The following is a 15,215-nucleotide window of genomic DNA, read 5'->3' on the forward strand; positions in this document are numbered from 1 at the left end:
AAAAAGGAATATTTCGCAAAACTGCAATGGAAACAGTTTTTGTGCATCTACAGGTCACCTGACGTAGACGGTGCGGTATGTTTGGACAGAAGACGATACAGAGTTCTTTATTAAACGCATAAAAGACAGAAGAACTACGGGAAAACTGGATTCTAAACCACAAAGAAATGCCACAATCAAGACCAATCATATGTGCAGCTCCAAGTATAAGGGTCTTTCCCTGCCATTAATGTTGGATAACACGCCTACGTCTCCTTCGGTTAAAAATATGGCTAGTGCGGTGGCTGTGATATATGTAAACCCATCCCAACATCGGTTGCCATAATTATTGGAAAAAATTACGTTCCAGTTGCATAACATCAGTTAATGGAAACGCCGTCATTTCGCAATAGATTTTTATCGACATCTAGAAAAAAGTTTTGCGCAAATCTGTAATTGAAACACGGCTAATGTTAAAGTGATGTTTACAACAATTTTAAAGCGATAATTCACCCAGACATTTAAATTCTGTCCTCATTTACTCACCCTAATTTTGTTCAAACCAGTATGACATACTTATAGATATGCTGAGGAATGTTTATGTCCATATAATAAAACACCATTTGACCCAATTGACTTTTATTGTATGGACAAAAAACATTGCAACATTTCACAAAATATCGACTTTTGTGTTCCATAGAAAAATGTCAGTCACGCAGGTTTAAACGAGTTTTTCATTTTTTTGGTATAGATATCGTCAAAGTAAATGAAGCTCAAAAGAAAAAAAAAGAAAAGATAGGACTTGATTTCATCTATCAGGATTTGTTAGGAATCTAGCCTGGGTTTCCCCATGCTGCCTTGAGCGCAGCGCGATTTTATTCACGCTGCTAGGCAGCCTGGACACCATGGACCAGATTTTCCCCTCAGCGAGGGGACCAATCACAGAACGGGGAGGGAGCAGCAAGACGATGACGACGTCTATGCGACACACCGAAGCAGTTTGTTTATATCTATGGATCCAACATGGCAGCAGACGCGAAGTTACCTTTCGATGCAGCCTTAGATAGTGTTCTAAGTAGTTTAGTCTTCTTCAGCCATCGTCTTCTTCCTCATCGAATTTCTGTCGCTCTACATACGTCATCTGGTATAATTGAAACGATTGGCTATGAGCTACGTACAGGCGCATTTGATAAACATTCGTAGTGCCCAATAAACTGCTCTGAACATTCGTAAACCACGCCTCAAATACGAGAAAATGAACATGTGGTTCCCAGACCACGTCTCAATGAGAAAGAGGTCTGACGTTAGCCAGGCTATTAGGAATCTGTTGATGAGGAAAATTGGGCGATGTGGTACTGCAAAAATTAATTTAGCTTATAAGATAGATTTTGAAAACATTGGAAACATTTCTCTCATTTTCTCTAAATCATGTATAATGTGACCAGGGACATATTATACATGATACATTTATTAAGAAACAAATAGGGTCAATTTTGAAGTCACGTTCTTGCCATATAGATATAATATTGACAGATTGTCCATCAATGGCTGTAGTAGTCAAATGGTCACAAATATCTTTTACAGAAAACACTTTACCTTCACTGAGCTTGAAATATCTTAGATCATAGTGAAAATCAAATTTAAACCTCTAAATAGTTTTAGGATTTTTACCAATGCTAAAAAAAGTATGTGTGTCTCTCAGCTGAGTACTTATACAAGAAACCTCAACTGAGTTTTAGGTGACAGCTCTTTTCTGTACACTGTAAATAAGACTGAGCAGAACAATCTGTTATAAGCTGACCCTTGTGCAAGAGACCCTGAGTCATGCCAGTGAGCCTTAATCCATCCTGGTCCTGAAATCAGATCTGAATTCACAGCAATATAAGCCATTACGATTCAAAGGCTCTTTCATGGCCATTCTTTGGGCCGCTCTACTTTGGATACAAGTTGTTGTGTGCTGGAAACCGCACGCAATACCAATCAGCAAATGATTGTGAAATTACGCCCCACGCTTACAACGTGTGTGTGTGTGTGTTTCGGGGGAGGTTATCCTGGCAGCCTTGGGCTAGGCAAGCTGATGACACCCGTCCCTGCCCTTGGCCATGGCACGGTTAGCCTGCCAGTGCCCACGGGCAATAGGAGGAGGGTCTAGTCCCCCCACCATCCCCCCAATAGAAAGCTATGATTTGCATGTAAGAGCTGTACAACATTGGAAGCAGAGAGCAACAGTGAGAGCGTGTGAATATGTGCTCCATTTATGTACACACGCCTGTCCTTATTATTCTTTATGCAAACCAACACATTGTTGGTTCCTTTATATCTGTAAGTTTTATGTAATTGTTGTCTACATTTAACCATAATGACCATTTGTTAATGAGTGACTCTGTGAACCCAATTCATAAGAGTAAACAATTAAGACCCATCTCCATCTAAAATAATTTGATTGATATTTAATAATAATTTGATTATTTTATTTAATTATTTATAAGCATTCCTACACTTTAAGCAATCTTTTTCCATCATTTTTCCAGTAATTAATGGATAATGATTTTTAAATCATTATCAGAGTCAGAATCATATGAATCAGACAATTTTAGCCCATTAAGAATTTATAGCTGATGTAGTTAAGTCTAGATGTAGTAAAATTAATTTTTCAAAAAATTATAATAAATTGAATAAATAATATTAAAGTTTTTTTTTATAAAGTAAATAAATAAAGCAATGAAAAATCCACTTTTCCATGAACCTTTTTAATATATATATATAAAGGAATACGGTGATATATCTCATCCCTAACCCTAATCTAACCCGAACCTAACCCTAGCCCATAAATAAAACATCACACTTTCCCTTATACATACATTTACACTTTAAGCTAAAATCTTAAATTCTATAAAAAATAAAGCTCATGGATATGTTATAAGTCAACTATCCAAACTCTGAATCCACAGGATCATCTGTCCTCAGGTTGTGTGTGTGCACATCCTTGTCTTACGAGGGATCTTGGCGGCTGTCTGTATCCCAGACACATCACAAATCTAATTTCATGAAAAAGGCATCTTTTCCTGACCTCTTTTCATGCATTGGTATTGGGCCAATCTCAGTCAGCATGAGGAGAAATGAAGAGAAAAAAAAAAGAAAAAAGAAAAAAAACATTCTCACCGGGACCAAACAATCCCAATCTAATTTACTTTTTGAGGCCAGAATATCTACATGAGTTAATAGGGGAGCAGAATCAAATTAACTATAATTAGTCAAAATGGAGAGGAGAGCGAGCGAGAGAGAGAGAGAGTGACAGTAAGGCGTGTGGGAAACCAGGAGCCTGTCTCATTTTGTCTCTCCTCTAGTCCCTCCCCGTCGTCAAGCCATCCCGCGCTTACTGCATTGACACATGTCCCGCTCGCTTCAAAGCTCGCAAACATCGATTGCATGTGGCACGCAAACAGCCAGGCGCGCCAAAACATTTCTGTTCTGACAGATTTCCCCCGTGAAAAACCAGCATGCGAATTTCACAAGAGCTGCAGACCTGACTTGTCTAATCTCTTCAGGAGGATGCTAACAGCGTCATCCACGCCGATGGGTTATTCCTGTAGATGGATGGTTTTTATAAAGGAAAGTACGTAAAAAAGCTTGAACCCTGAATGCCAGAAGTAAAGACGACACCATGTGTGTGTGTGTGTGTGGTAGATCGTGGCTGTTAAGCCACAGGAGAGGCCTGGATTTAACAGATTTTTACAAAGCACTTGTTTGTTTACACATGTAATGCCGCTGTAATAAGACTTTCTGCTGCTTTCACTCATCAGTTTGTTTATACTGACATCACACATGGAAACAGAAACTGTTTTTCTCCTTATAAGTAAGAGAAGCACTTCCATATGACTTGATAAATCCAGCATCATTCTCAAAGGAATCAGAATCTGAACATGTTTTGAAGTAATACGATATAATATGGTATTCAATACGAGTCATGCTCCCATAGAAGGGTCGTTTGATTGTGACTGGATAAGAGACTCGTGAGAGACTGAACCAGGAGGAACAAGTGAACTCGTGACTTTTTTGAAATTCAACAGCTGCTTTAAAGTTGCCGTTGAAGGGTTTACGTTGATGCGAGTGCGTCTGTGTGCATGCGCTCTCATGTTTTCAGCCCTCTTATGTGAAGATCTGTATTCAAAGTATGAATCTTTATGCATTGAGTGTGTGTATATGTGTGTTTGTATGCATTGTTATGTGAAGGTTTGATCTCAGACTGTGTATGCGTGTACAGTACGTCGGGCACTCACCGCCACGGCGCAGCAGCATCTTGGCGATGTGTGTGTGTTGGTTCAGCAGGGCATCGTGTAGAGGACTGACTCCCTGGACCTGACTGCCCAGCTGCAGGTTCAGGCAGTGCTGCAGAAGGGCCTGCACACACTCAGTACTTCCATGGTTACAGGCTTCATGAAGAGGCGTCCAGCCAGCGTGATCTACAAAGAGGGATGCAAAAGATACTGTGACATTCACAAGGCCTAGCTAACCTGCTTTTTGCTGATCATATTACAACCTATATTAAAAACTTTTTTCTGACGTCAGAAAGCAAATAAATCAGTGTAATTTGCAGCTGAATAATAGGTACTTTTAATTTTTGCCACATAATCGTATATTAATAAGAATTCAATTTTAATGTCGCACATCGCAAATCATGAGGTACAGTGTTTGTCTTTGTAGCATTTTGCTAACATATAACAGCTATAGCGTTGTAACGTTAATGTAAAGTAAATTGTTAAAAAAGGGACATTTTCTGACTAGTATATTAAATAAAGAACATTTTCGCACAATTGTTAATTCAGAGAGTTAGAGTAAACAAGTAATCAAAACATTAACTACTCAAATTGTTTTTAGCAAAGAGGCCTCAATCGGAAATATTTCAGTACGTCATAACGCAAACATACTGAAACATACTTGCTAGTTTTTAAACAGAACTCATTTTACAATTCCTAGTATAGTCTTTTTGAGTAAAAGTAAGCTAAAAGTCCCCACAAAAAAAAAAAATTTTTTAGCAAAGACACCTCACGTAATTGCGCAAACAAACATACTGACTCGAAAATGCCATTGCTAGTAGTTATCAAATAAATCTCACATTAAGACAGTCTTTTTTTGAGTGAAAGAAAGCTAAAAATATAATGCAACATCGTAAACAAAAATACCCACGATTATATCAAGATTTCAAAAAGAGATTGGAAAGCGAAAGGCATGCACACAATTAGCTTGACGCCACTATAGTAAACCGAGCCTAAAACATTGTCCGAGCCCTCCAAACACACCCTTACATTTGATCTAAAAGGTTAGACATGTGGCACGCACTTTCCTTTGTTTTCCTTGATTTAACTGTTCAGCACACAAACAAAGTAACACCTAAAAAGCGGGAGGATTCTACAGAGGGAAGGGGAGGAATGTAGAAACCTACCTTTAATGTTGACGTCCGTTCCAGGCAAGCGGAGGATACAAAGCAGCGTCTCCACCTGGTTCTTCTTGCAGGCTCGATGAAGGAGTGTCTCGCCTACACATGGATGGAGAGGAGAGAAAGAGAGAGAGACAAAAAGGGCAAGTGGAAGAGAGAAGTGGGCAACATCCAAAAATCAGGGTGCGTCCTGCCAACTGCCCCGTAATCGCTTACTTAATGTTTCTTGTGCTCGACATAGAAATGAATAAACAGGCACACACGACATGGAAAATGTAAAAATTAAACAGATAAAAGGGGCTGACCCTGAAAAAAGGGCTTTTTTGGTGGGAGGGGGGAGAGGGACAGGAAGCAGAGAGAAAGCAAAGAAAGGCACTCATCCGTTCTCTTTGTCGCAATTCCCTTTTCCGGACAGTGGGACTTCTTTACTTACACTAGCACCCCAAGTTGAAGGCAATAGTGGGAAAAGGATTCCTGGCAGTGTGGTATTGTTCAGCCGGGGGAAAGTTATGGTACAGAGCCCATACACAAAGCCTCTGATGGGATTTTTCAAACAGCCAGAGTTCAAAAGCTCCACTGGGCAGTACGAATGGGAACACGTGATTCTCACTTCTGCAAACTACAACAGCCAGACATAAAAGCCTCCAAGGACTTTTATTTACATTTTCCCTCTGCCTGCTCCCTTTGTAAGGCAGCCTTCATCCCTTGCTCTGCCGATACAATATCAAATCGGGAATATATTAGAGGGTGGGCTGCTTCCTTTTTTCATGTGTGGCTGAACTTCACAGGAAAGTAAAAGGCCAAACTTGAGTGCCTCTGCGGCTGCCATTATAATGCCGCTGTGCAAAGCTGCTAATAAATGCTTTACTGGGTCTCACCAGGGTGCCCATTTCTCTGCAGCCTTGGCTGGCTAGATAAAACCCGGCGTGCTAAAAGAGCCAAAGCGGAGAGAGGCAGTAGGGATGAGGAGGTGGAAATAAAGCAGACAGGCTTCTTTCTTCTTGTGGGAAGGAAAAAGGGAGAAGCGGCATCCTCTTTCACATCAATATGTTGGTTGGGTTTTCAAGAAGCCTCTTTAAGCCAGATCAAACAGAGAAAATTAGGTCAGAAGCAAACGTAAATGACCAGATAAGGCTAATCTGTCTGCGGCTTTGTGTACGCGGAGTGACGTCTGTCATGGTATAAAGAATGAAGATGTGGAAGTAAGTATTAGGATCATGGTTTAGACACAATCAATTAAATTATTATTATTTTAATTTTTTTGCAATTCAAAAATTCTGCAGACAAAGAACCTGTCTACATCCGGCTTTAAAATCCATCTTGAGCGATCCAATGACAAGTGGACTGAACTAAATGCAAAACGGTTTGTGATTGGATTACTTAAATCACATTTGTAAGTAGTCAGAAACACATGTTTTCAAATATGTCCTGGACAACATAAAATGATCACTGTGCTAAAACAAGACTTTTAAATTTGGCTGGTTATGTGATGCTTAAAAAAAACATCTGACCAGTGGTGTAAAGTATTTGAGTAAAATGTAATTAGTTACTGTACTTGCATGCAAGTACCTTTTTGGCTACTTAGTTTTACTGATTATCAAAGATATTAACAACTTTTACTCTCTACCTGACTGCATTTTTGAATAAGTATATGTACTCTTTACCTCAAATTGTAATGAGTAACGCAATTACACGTTACATTTTGCATGGCACCTAACTTTTTCTGCAGCAGTTTATTTCTGCTGCATAAGAAGTGATATCGCCATCTACAGGGCACTGAAGGTACTATATCTTGTACGTTTTGCCCAAACAGCAACCTTCCGGTCTCTCTCTTGAATCCAACACAGAAGTGAATTAAACTGCAATTCATTGACTGGCTGCTAGGGACATGCTCCAAAAGAGAGTCAATCCTATAGACCCCCCATGTTAAAATGCCCAACTTTACAGCAGAAAAAAAAAGTTACAAAACGTGGTTGTGGTCTATATAGCTAATTTTGTACTTCATGACAACATTTGTTTTTATAACTCATCCGTTTAAATTATATTAAAGGAGCTGTATGTAAGATTGTGGCCAAAACTGGTACTGCAATCACTTTCAAATTACTGTAGAGCAGTGTATCCGCTCCCCCTCCGCCCTGACTCGAGGTTGCCAGATATGCTGCAGGATCCAGCAGGAACGTAGGCTGCTACAAGGAGCTGCAGCTGTGGTAAGAGCAGCAGAGCTGGCAACCCGGATGCCGAAACACTTTTGACTTTGTGATTGGTAGATAGGTGGAGGGTGGGGCTTCAGGCCAAAACACAAGATGACAACATCAACATCAGTTGAGGGCTGCAAGTTCACTTTTTAAATGACAATATCCTGGCCGTACTACTGTTGTCAGCGATATAAGTATTTGAAATGAACATGATTTCTTAATGTCTAGTGACATATCAGGGCCATTTTATGATTAATTGAAATACATTTCTTACATACAGCTCCTTTAAGGCTTAAAGAGTTACAGGTGGATTGCCGCTGCTGTCTGTTAGCCACCACGTAACCTCAGCTAATTCCAGACGCTGAACTTGGCATCACGTCCCATCTCTTTGCCCATTTTCAGTTATCTGGGAGTGACACGCTGCCAAGATGGCGACGGTCGGCTCCGCCCACTTTGGTCTTAAAAAATGCTTTTCAGAAACCTACGGGTGACGTCATGGACACTGTCCATTGTTTTATACAGTATATGGTTTTGCCCTTACCCAAACTTGTAGGGGTGTAACAACATATTGTGTCACAATATATCGCAATACAAAAATACAACAATATGTATCGTGGATAGTGACAATATGTATTGTGCATAGTTCACCCAAAATGAAAATTACTCTGTGTGAAAGAAATGAAAGTTTACAGAGTTTAGTGCCAGTACTACATTAAACTACTATATATAATGTATAATAATGCAATGGGGGAATCTTTGTGGGTCCTGATAATGCCAAATGTCTTATGTTACCAGTAAAAAATGGCCTACATCAGGGGTGCCCAATCCTGCTCCTGCCGATTGACTGTCCTGCACAGTTCATCTCCAACCTTAATCAAACACACCTGCCTTTAATTTTCAAGTGCTCCTGAAGACATTAATTGGTTGCTTCATGTGTGTTTGATTAGGGTTGGAGATGAACTGTGGAGGACAGTCGATCGGCAGGAGCAGGATTGGGCACCCCTGGCCTACATTATTTGAAATATATCTAGTCAGTGACAGAGAGCAAAATAATTCTGTATTTTCAGCTTCAGAATCATGAATATTTTTATTCTGGTGTCATCGATTCATTGTATCGAATCGTGACATGAGGGTATCGTTACACCCTTACAAACTTGTCAATAAGGCTACTTTAAGTGAAATGTGAATGCATTAGCAGGTAGTGTCTGAATCGTAGGCATTCATATATGAGATGTAGACATGACTGCAGCCGGTGATGAGGCTAAAACCAGCATGTCCAGTGCAAGTAGTCTTTGACTATTTTATTTTACTTAACATTATTTTGTGTATCTTATACTGAAGAGATGTTTTTGAAGGATATTGGTTTACCTTTTTGAGCACTTGAGCTTAACTAAACCTTGAGTGTTTGTAGATGTTTAATAGGCTGTTGTATCCACCTTGACCAATTTTGAGGTTATTTTTTTTTCATTATTATTTTAAATAAACATGTGATTGCTCTCCACAAAAAATGAACTGTTTCTTCACTGGCATGATTCTAAAGTGCCATAGAATGGAAAACTGTATTTACCTTGGCATAGTTGAATAATAAGAGTTCTGTACATGGAACTGACATACTGTGAGCCTCAAACACCATTGCTTCCTCCTTCATATGGAAATATCGTGTTTGCAAAAGACCACTGAAAAACGGGCGAATCCCAACATAACACCGACTGTGACGTTGCAGTCGGGATCATTAATATTTACAACCCCAAAATTTGCATATACCAGCCCATGTACTAGGCCAGGCATATATATATATATATATATATATATATATATATATATATATATATATGTTCCAGGCTGTGCAGGGGATGTGAGGACTTTTCATACCTTTCCCACAGAACAGAACTGTCAACAGGCATGGTTGATGTTTATCTACAACACGATACCGCACCATTTTAATTCAAAGTTGTTAGTTTGCTCTGCCCATTTCACCACTGACAGTTTTCTAACCTGGGACAATATCAAGCAGGCCTCGCTCAGCGTTTGATACTGAAGGAGAGGGCAATTCCAACTATATTGCCATTACAACCCCTACTGCAATCAGTAAGTAACGTTAGTGATTTTATCCACTTCTTGACTGTTGAAGCCATTTCTGTTTAAATCAAAATTTCTTAGTGAGCTAACAATAACGATAATTTACCCTTTGTTGTCAACTCAAGACCGAACGCAAGATGCTAGTACAGTAACGTTAACCTTAGCTAACTAGCAAGCTCCAGGTAACGAGCATAGATAACTAAATAGTATGACAACCTATTTACACGGAGGTTAATATTATTTTCGGCCTGTGTTGTCATATAAATCTACAAAATACAACTGTAGATACATCTTTGTCAATCTCTTTTGTTGGGTAGTATTATAATTTAGCCTATATTTCATCAACAACACATAACTCAGGAGCTAACTAGGTTAGTTTGGTTGCTAACAGATAGCTCACTCGCTCCTTCAAGCTAACGTGACCTTCTCCACCACTTAAGTTGAAACGATGGCCATTTGACAATGCATCTAGTCAATTTGTTAAAATATTTTTTTTTTTTTTGAGAACTGAAGTATGATCATTTTGCACATTTGTATTTCAGAGTACATCACAGCTCCTGCGTACAAACCTGTGAAACAGCCAATCAGAGCAGAGCTCAACATTATTATTGATGACCCTTCCAAATAAGGCAATAAAAGCCCATTTCATTATAGGGACAAACCCAGGGTTGTAAATGGACATGTAAAACCTTATCTGGAGAATTTTTGCCTTTACTTAAGCCACATACATTCTATGTAGATATCAGAGAACAATTTAAAATATTGTATCAATGCATTCTATGGTACCTTTAAGTTCTGTTAAAATCAGATCAAATCTTTTACTTCAAATTGGAATTGGTGACTTGTAACTTGTAATGGAGTCATTTTAATAAGGTATCTGTACTTTTACTCAAGTATGGTTTTCAGGTACTCTTTACACCTCTACGTCTGACTGATCCAAAAAAATTATAATACTTCTGAAACAGTGTTTTGGGTGACCACTAGTCATCTGATTACCAGTGATATATCTTAATATCAGATGTAACAAGGTTCTAAAATACATTTTAAAATGACAACATTTGAATGTAATGTTCCAGAGCAAGATAAACCAATGACAGAACTTTAAAAATTAAATTAAATAAATAGCACATATTGATTTTGATATCTCTGTCTCAAAGAAAGGAACTACAGGGTAGCAAGCAACATGCCGCTTAACTCAATTGTCAAAGTACATGAAAGCAAGATCATAAAAGCTCACAACACAAAATCAATGAGAATAATTACAGTATTATGAAGAAATGAAACAGAATGCAATAAAGGTATGACTTAATGAGTGCCTTAGCACCATGACAAGTTCTGGCTCGCAACGGCCCTTTTTCACACCCTAATAGGCCCTAAAACCCAGTGATTAAACATTTCTTAACTCCCCATGTGTACACAGTCTCAGAAATGCCAGGCCCAATCTTCCCTCTGTTAAATCACTTTAATGGTTCCAATTTGGACACAACGCTTCCATTATAGGGGTAATTGCATACTCAGCATTTACAAGCTCGAAGAGGATAAATCCATCCTGTCCTTTTCTATGAATTGTGAAATGTGTGTTGCATTTGTGGTTGTTGTTGTTGTTGTATTTTCTTGTAGAGAGTACTTGTGTGGTTGTGACGTCTGGCATGACAGCTCTGCTGCAGGTTGGCTAATGGTTTAAATAACGGGCTATTTGCCACAAAAGTGCATTTTGAACACTGTGACGACTAGTGCTTTTTCAATTTGACCACTTTTAGGTTTAAGCAACATCCTGTAGTTCTGGGTGTTTTAAGAAGTTTAAGCGTCTAGTTCATTGGACTGTGAATAAGAAATTGAAAGAGATCAATAATAATCCTGTACTGGTTTTTATATTGTTATAGAGTGATATAGATCACAATTTTACACACCTTTTGCAAATTAATATTTATTGAGTGGCATCAAATAAAACGCATTTTTTATGTATTACTGACCTGATGAACCAGTGTAACCTAACAAACAAACAATTTAATAATTAAATTTACACAAATTGACTTTTTTTTGTCCTCTGTGATAGGTGTCCCTGGTTTGAGATCCAGCGTTGCCATTTAGGACAAATGAGGGACTCATACACAACTACTGTATAATAAAATGCTGCAAGAGGTCACTGTTGCTCAGTGAGGCTACACAAAAAATTAAGAACCAATAATACGCAAATCTGAAGTTTGAACATGACAATTTGTTATTTGTTATGATAAATGATGCAAACTGCATCCCAATATCCCAATCTGAGATTTACTCCAAAATCATCACCATTTTGCTTATAGCATCATTACCTGTAGTTGTAGGCCACAATGAAGTGTACTGAGCAGACAGACAGACAGCTCAGGGTGAAGTTAACAAGGTGCACCTTGAGGAAAAAAAAAAAAAAAAAAAAACCTGCAGCGTCTACCTACAGAAATCTACAACTGAGAGCCTGCGGATGCTTCATCAAAAATTGATGCGCTACACATCAGTATAGGGAGCACGTAGTGCAAAAACAACACAAGGCAGGGAGCAGCAGCCTTGAGTCTCCTGAAAACAGGGCTGTCTCTCTCTCTGTGCCCTCCCCCACTCCCTGCTCTGGTGTGGGGGTCTTTCTGATCAGGTGGAAGGGGAAAGATGAGCGTTGACACCTTGGTGGGTTCACATGGAGTGCCAACCTCCTAATTACAGAAACTTCCAGGCTCGGCTACCTCTGGCTTTCTCTTTCGCCCCCTCTTCTCCTCTCCTTCCTCACAGCAGAATCCTAATTGCAGTGTTTAATATTCTTAAACGGGTGATCTGACAAGCATTATGTTTGTGTGTGTGTCGCCTGGTTTTTATGTATTTTCAACCTCTTCCTCACCAAAGGATGGAGGGAGTGTAAAAAGCATGTGGAATGCAAATGCTGTTGCCTGAGGTTATGAAGAGAGGCTCTGTCGAGAGCTTTTGACCTAGCTGAATGCGCGATAGAACTGAAATAAAAGAGAGATACAGACATATAGATAGAATGGTAGACAGACAGATAGACAAATAGACACATATACAGGCAGACAGAAAGACAGGTAAATAGACATACAGAATGATATATAGAGAGATAGACAGACAGACAGACAGATAAATATTTAGATAGATTGATAGAACAATAGACAGACAGATACATAGAAAGAAAGATAGACAGATAGACAAATAATCAGATATACAGGCAGACAGACAAAAAGACAGGTAGGCTATATACACATAGACAGACAAAATGATATATTGATAGAAAGAATGATATAGAGAATGGCAGACAGAATGATATATAGATAGACAGAGAATGATATATAGAATGACAGACAGACAGACAAGACAGATAGCCAGATAGATAGATAGATAGGTAAATATAACAATAGATAGATAGATAGATAGATAGATAGATAGATAGATAGATAGATAGATAGATAGATAGATAGATAGATAGATAGATAGATAGATAGATAGATAGATAGATAGATAGATAGATAGATAGATAGATAGATAGGTAAATATAACAATAGACAGACAGACAAAAATACAGACAGATACATAGAAAGAAAGATAGACAGGTAGACAAATAAACAGATATAGAGGCAGACAGACAAAAAGACAGCAGTTATAGATAGACAGACAGACAGAATGATATATAGAATGACAGATAGACAGACTGACAGACAGACAGAGAGATAGATAGTTAAAGACGACGGCGAGTAGCAGCTCTTACCTGCAGCATTGACTCTGTGGTAACCTCTCGGGACAGTCTCTCTCCCTGAATATGAGCTGCCTGCTGAGTCTTTCACAGCTCTGAAAAGAACACACAGTAACATTTAGCAGACAGATTGAGACATCAGGCCATGTGTTTTTGAAGGGACAACAGTTCACAGAGCTTGTGGGTGAATAGATAGGATCTGCCATGTATGCTAAACATCAGCACATCATGAAACTGCTCATAAATACGGCTAAATTAAGAATTTATCCATAGCCAGAGGACAGGAGTGTTGGAAAAGCATGCAATATTTAAAACTTCCAAGACAACCTCCCACAAAACGATGAGACGCGATGAGACGCTAACACAAAGTTCACTAAATAGTCCCCACTTTAAACCACCACTCAAGCTACAAACATTATTATATCAATGTCACGACATTTTCACACTACCACAGGACGGAGTTGAGGGACTGCCATCTAAGTGCATCGCCTGTAGCAACTATCAGCCAGCCTGTACGTTAGCTGTACTTACTGAATCCTTTTATCCAAGGAGACAGCTTTCCAACCCCCCCCCCCCCGTGGAGCTCTCCCAGGATGGAGTCCCTGGCCAGTGTTTAAGGAACTGTCATTAAATGGCACCGTAAGTGCTACAGTGATGCAGGCAGGATTGCAGCTGATGTTCTGGTTGGGTTAAGTGTGTTGGCTGTCTGCTCAAATGTTGACTAAGGCACATCCATCCATCCATCCATCCATCCATCCATCCATCCATCCATCCATCCATCCACTCATCCATCCATCCATCCATCCACCCACCCACCCATCCATCCATCCATCCATCTTTGGAGATTAAGGTGGATTTTTGGAGATTAAAGTATGATAGGTAATAATCTGTTTTTAATTAATAGATTTAAATGATTATACTTTATAATGAAAAAATGTCTTCAATAACCCCTCAATGCTGGCTTGCAGGCAAAATCCTTTAATCTAGCTGATGCAATATTTTAGAGCACAGCAAAACTAGAAAGAAAAAAAATAACATTCACTTCAGAAGTTTCCATGACTTTTCCAAGCTTGGAAATCACAACTTTAAGTATTCCTGATATATTCAGGTTTTTCCTGACTGTGAGAACCATAAATAATAGGAATTATACTTAACTTAATTTTAACTTAAATTATACTTAAAACATAACTTTAATACTGCTTATTCTAAAACCTTAAAATTAAATAAATACCAATTCAAATAAGAGATGCACCAATACTACATTTCTCCACCGATACCGATAGCCGATTATTCAAAATGATATCTGCCTATAGTTTGACTTAGGGGGGAAAAAAAAAACTCTCCCAAATAATGCTGCAAACTATACAGGGAACCCTCTCAATTGGTACACTATAATATTAAAAGTTACAATTAACAACACAGACATTATATTCAACTGATATTTATATATATTTAGCAGATATAATAATTACACTCAAATAAAAACTAAATTGTTTGTATACAACTCAGTTGCACATATGGTAATTTTCATATACACTTGTCTTCATGGCAAATTTATTCAAACATACATACATAATTAAGAGTATTACTCCATTCTAGAGTTTTTTTATAGCTAACAAACTATGAACATTGGATAATTTCCTGAGGTAAATGCAAGTTTAATGATATATAGTTCATAAGCTGTTCTACTGACATTTTTCTGCGGTAGAAACACAGATTGAGTGTTTACATGAGACAGAATATGGATTTCGGTAATTTGTACTGTATCTTTTAACATACCCTCTGATATTCATGCATG

The 15,215-nt window shown here is 38.5% G+C and overlaps 2 protein-coding genes across 6 annotated transcripts in view; one reads left to right on the forward strand and one right to left on the reverse strand.

The window, feature by feature from the left end:
* The window catches only part of mctp1a (multiple C2 domains, transmembrane 1a), a 302,675-nt gene that overhangs the window by 216,456 nt on the left and 71,004 nt on the right, over window positions 1–15,215 (forward strand). The window lies entirely within an intron of this gene.
* Window positions 1–15,215, reverse strand: part of slf1 (SMC5-SMC6 complex localization factor 1) — a 41,814-nt gene that overhangs the window by 8,475 nt on the left and 18,124 nt on the right. The window contains exons 16-18 of the mRNA XM_079870702.1: window positions 13,433–13,512; window positions 5,423–5,515; window positions 4,260–4,442 (exon numbers count right to left, since the gene is read on the reverse strand). Of these exons, the coding sequence (XP_079726828.1) occupies window positions 4,260–4,442; window positions 5,423–5,515; window positions 13,433–13,512 (356 nt within the window). The remainder of the gene's footprint in view (window positions 1–4,259; window positions 4,443–5,422; window positions 5,516–13,432; window positions 13,513–15,215) is intronic.

This window comes from Squalius cephalus, assembly GCF_949319135.1.
Source record: "Squalius cephalus genome assembly, chromosome: 5".
Classification (NCBI taxonomy): domain Eukaryota; kingdom Metazoa; phylum Chordata; class Actinopteri; order Cypriniformes; family Leuciscidae; genus Squalius; species Squalius cephalus.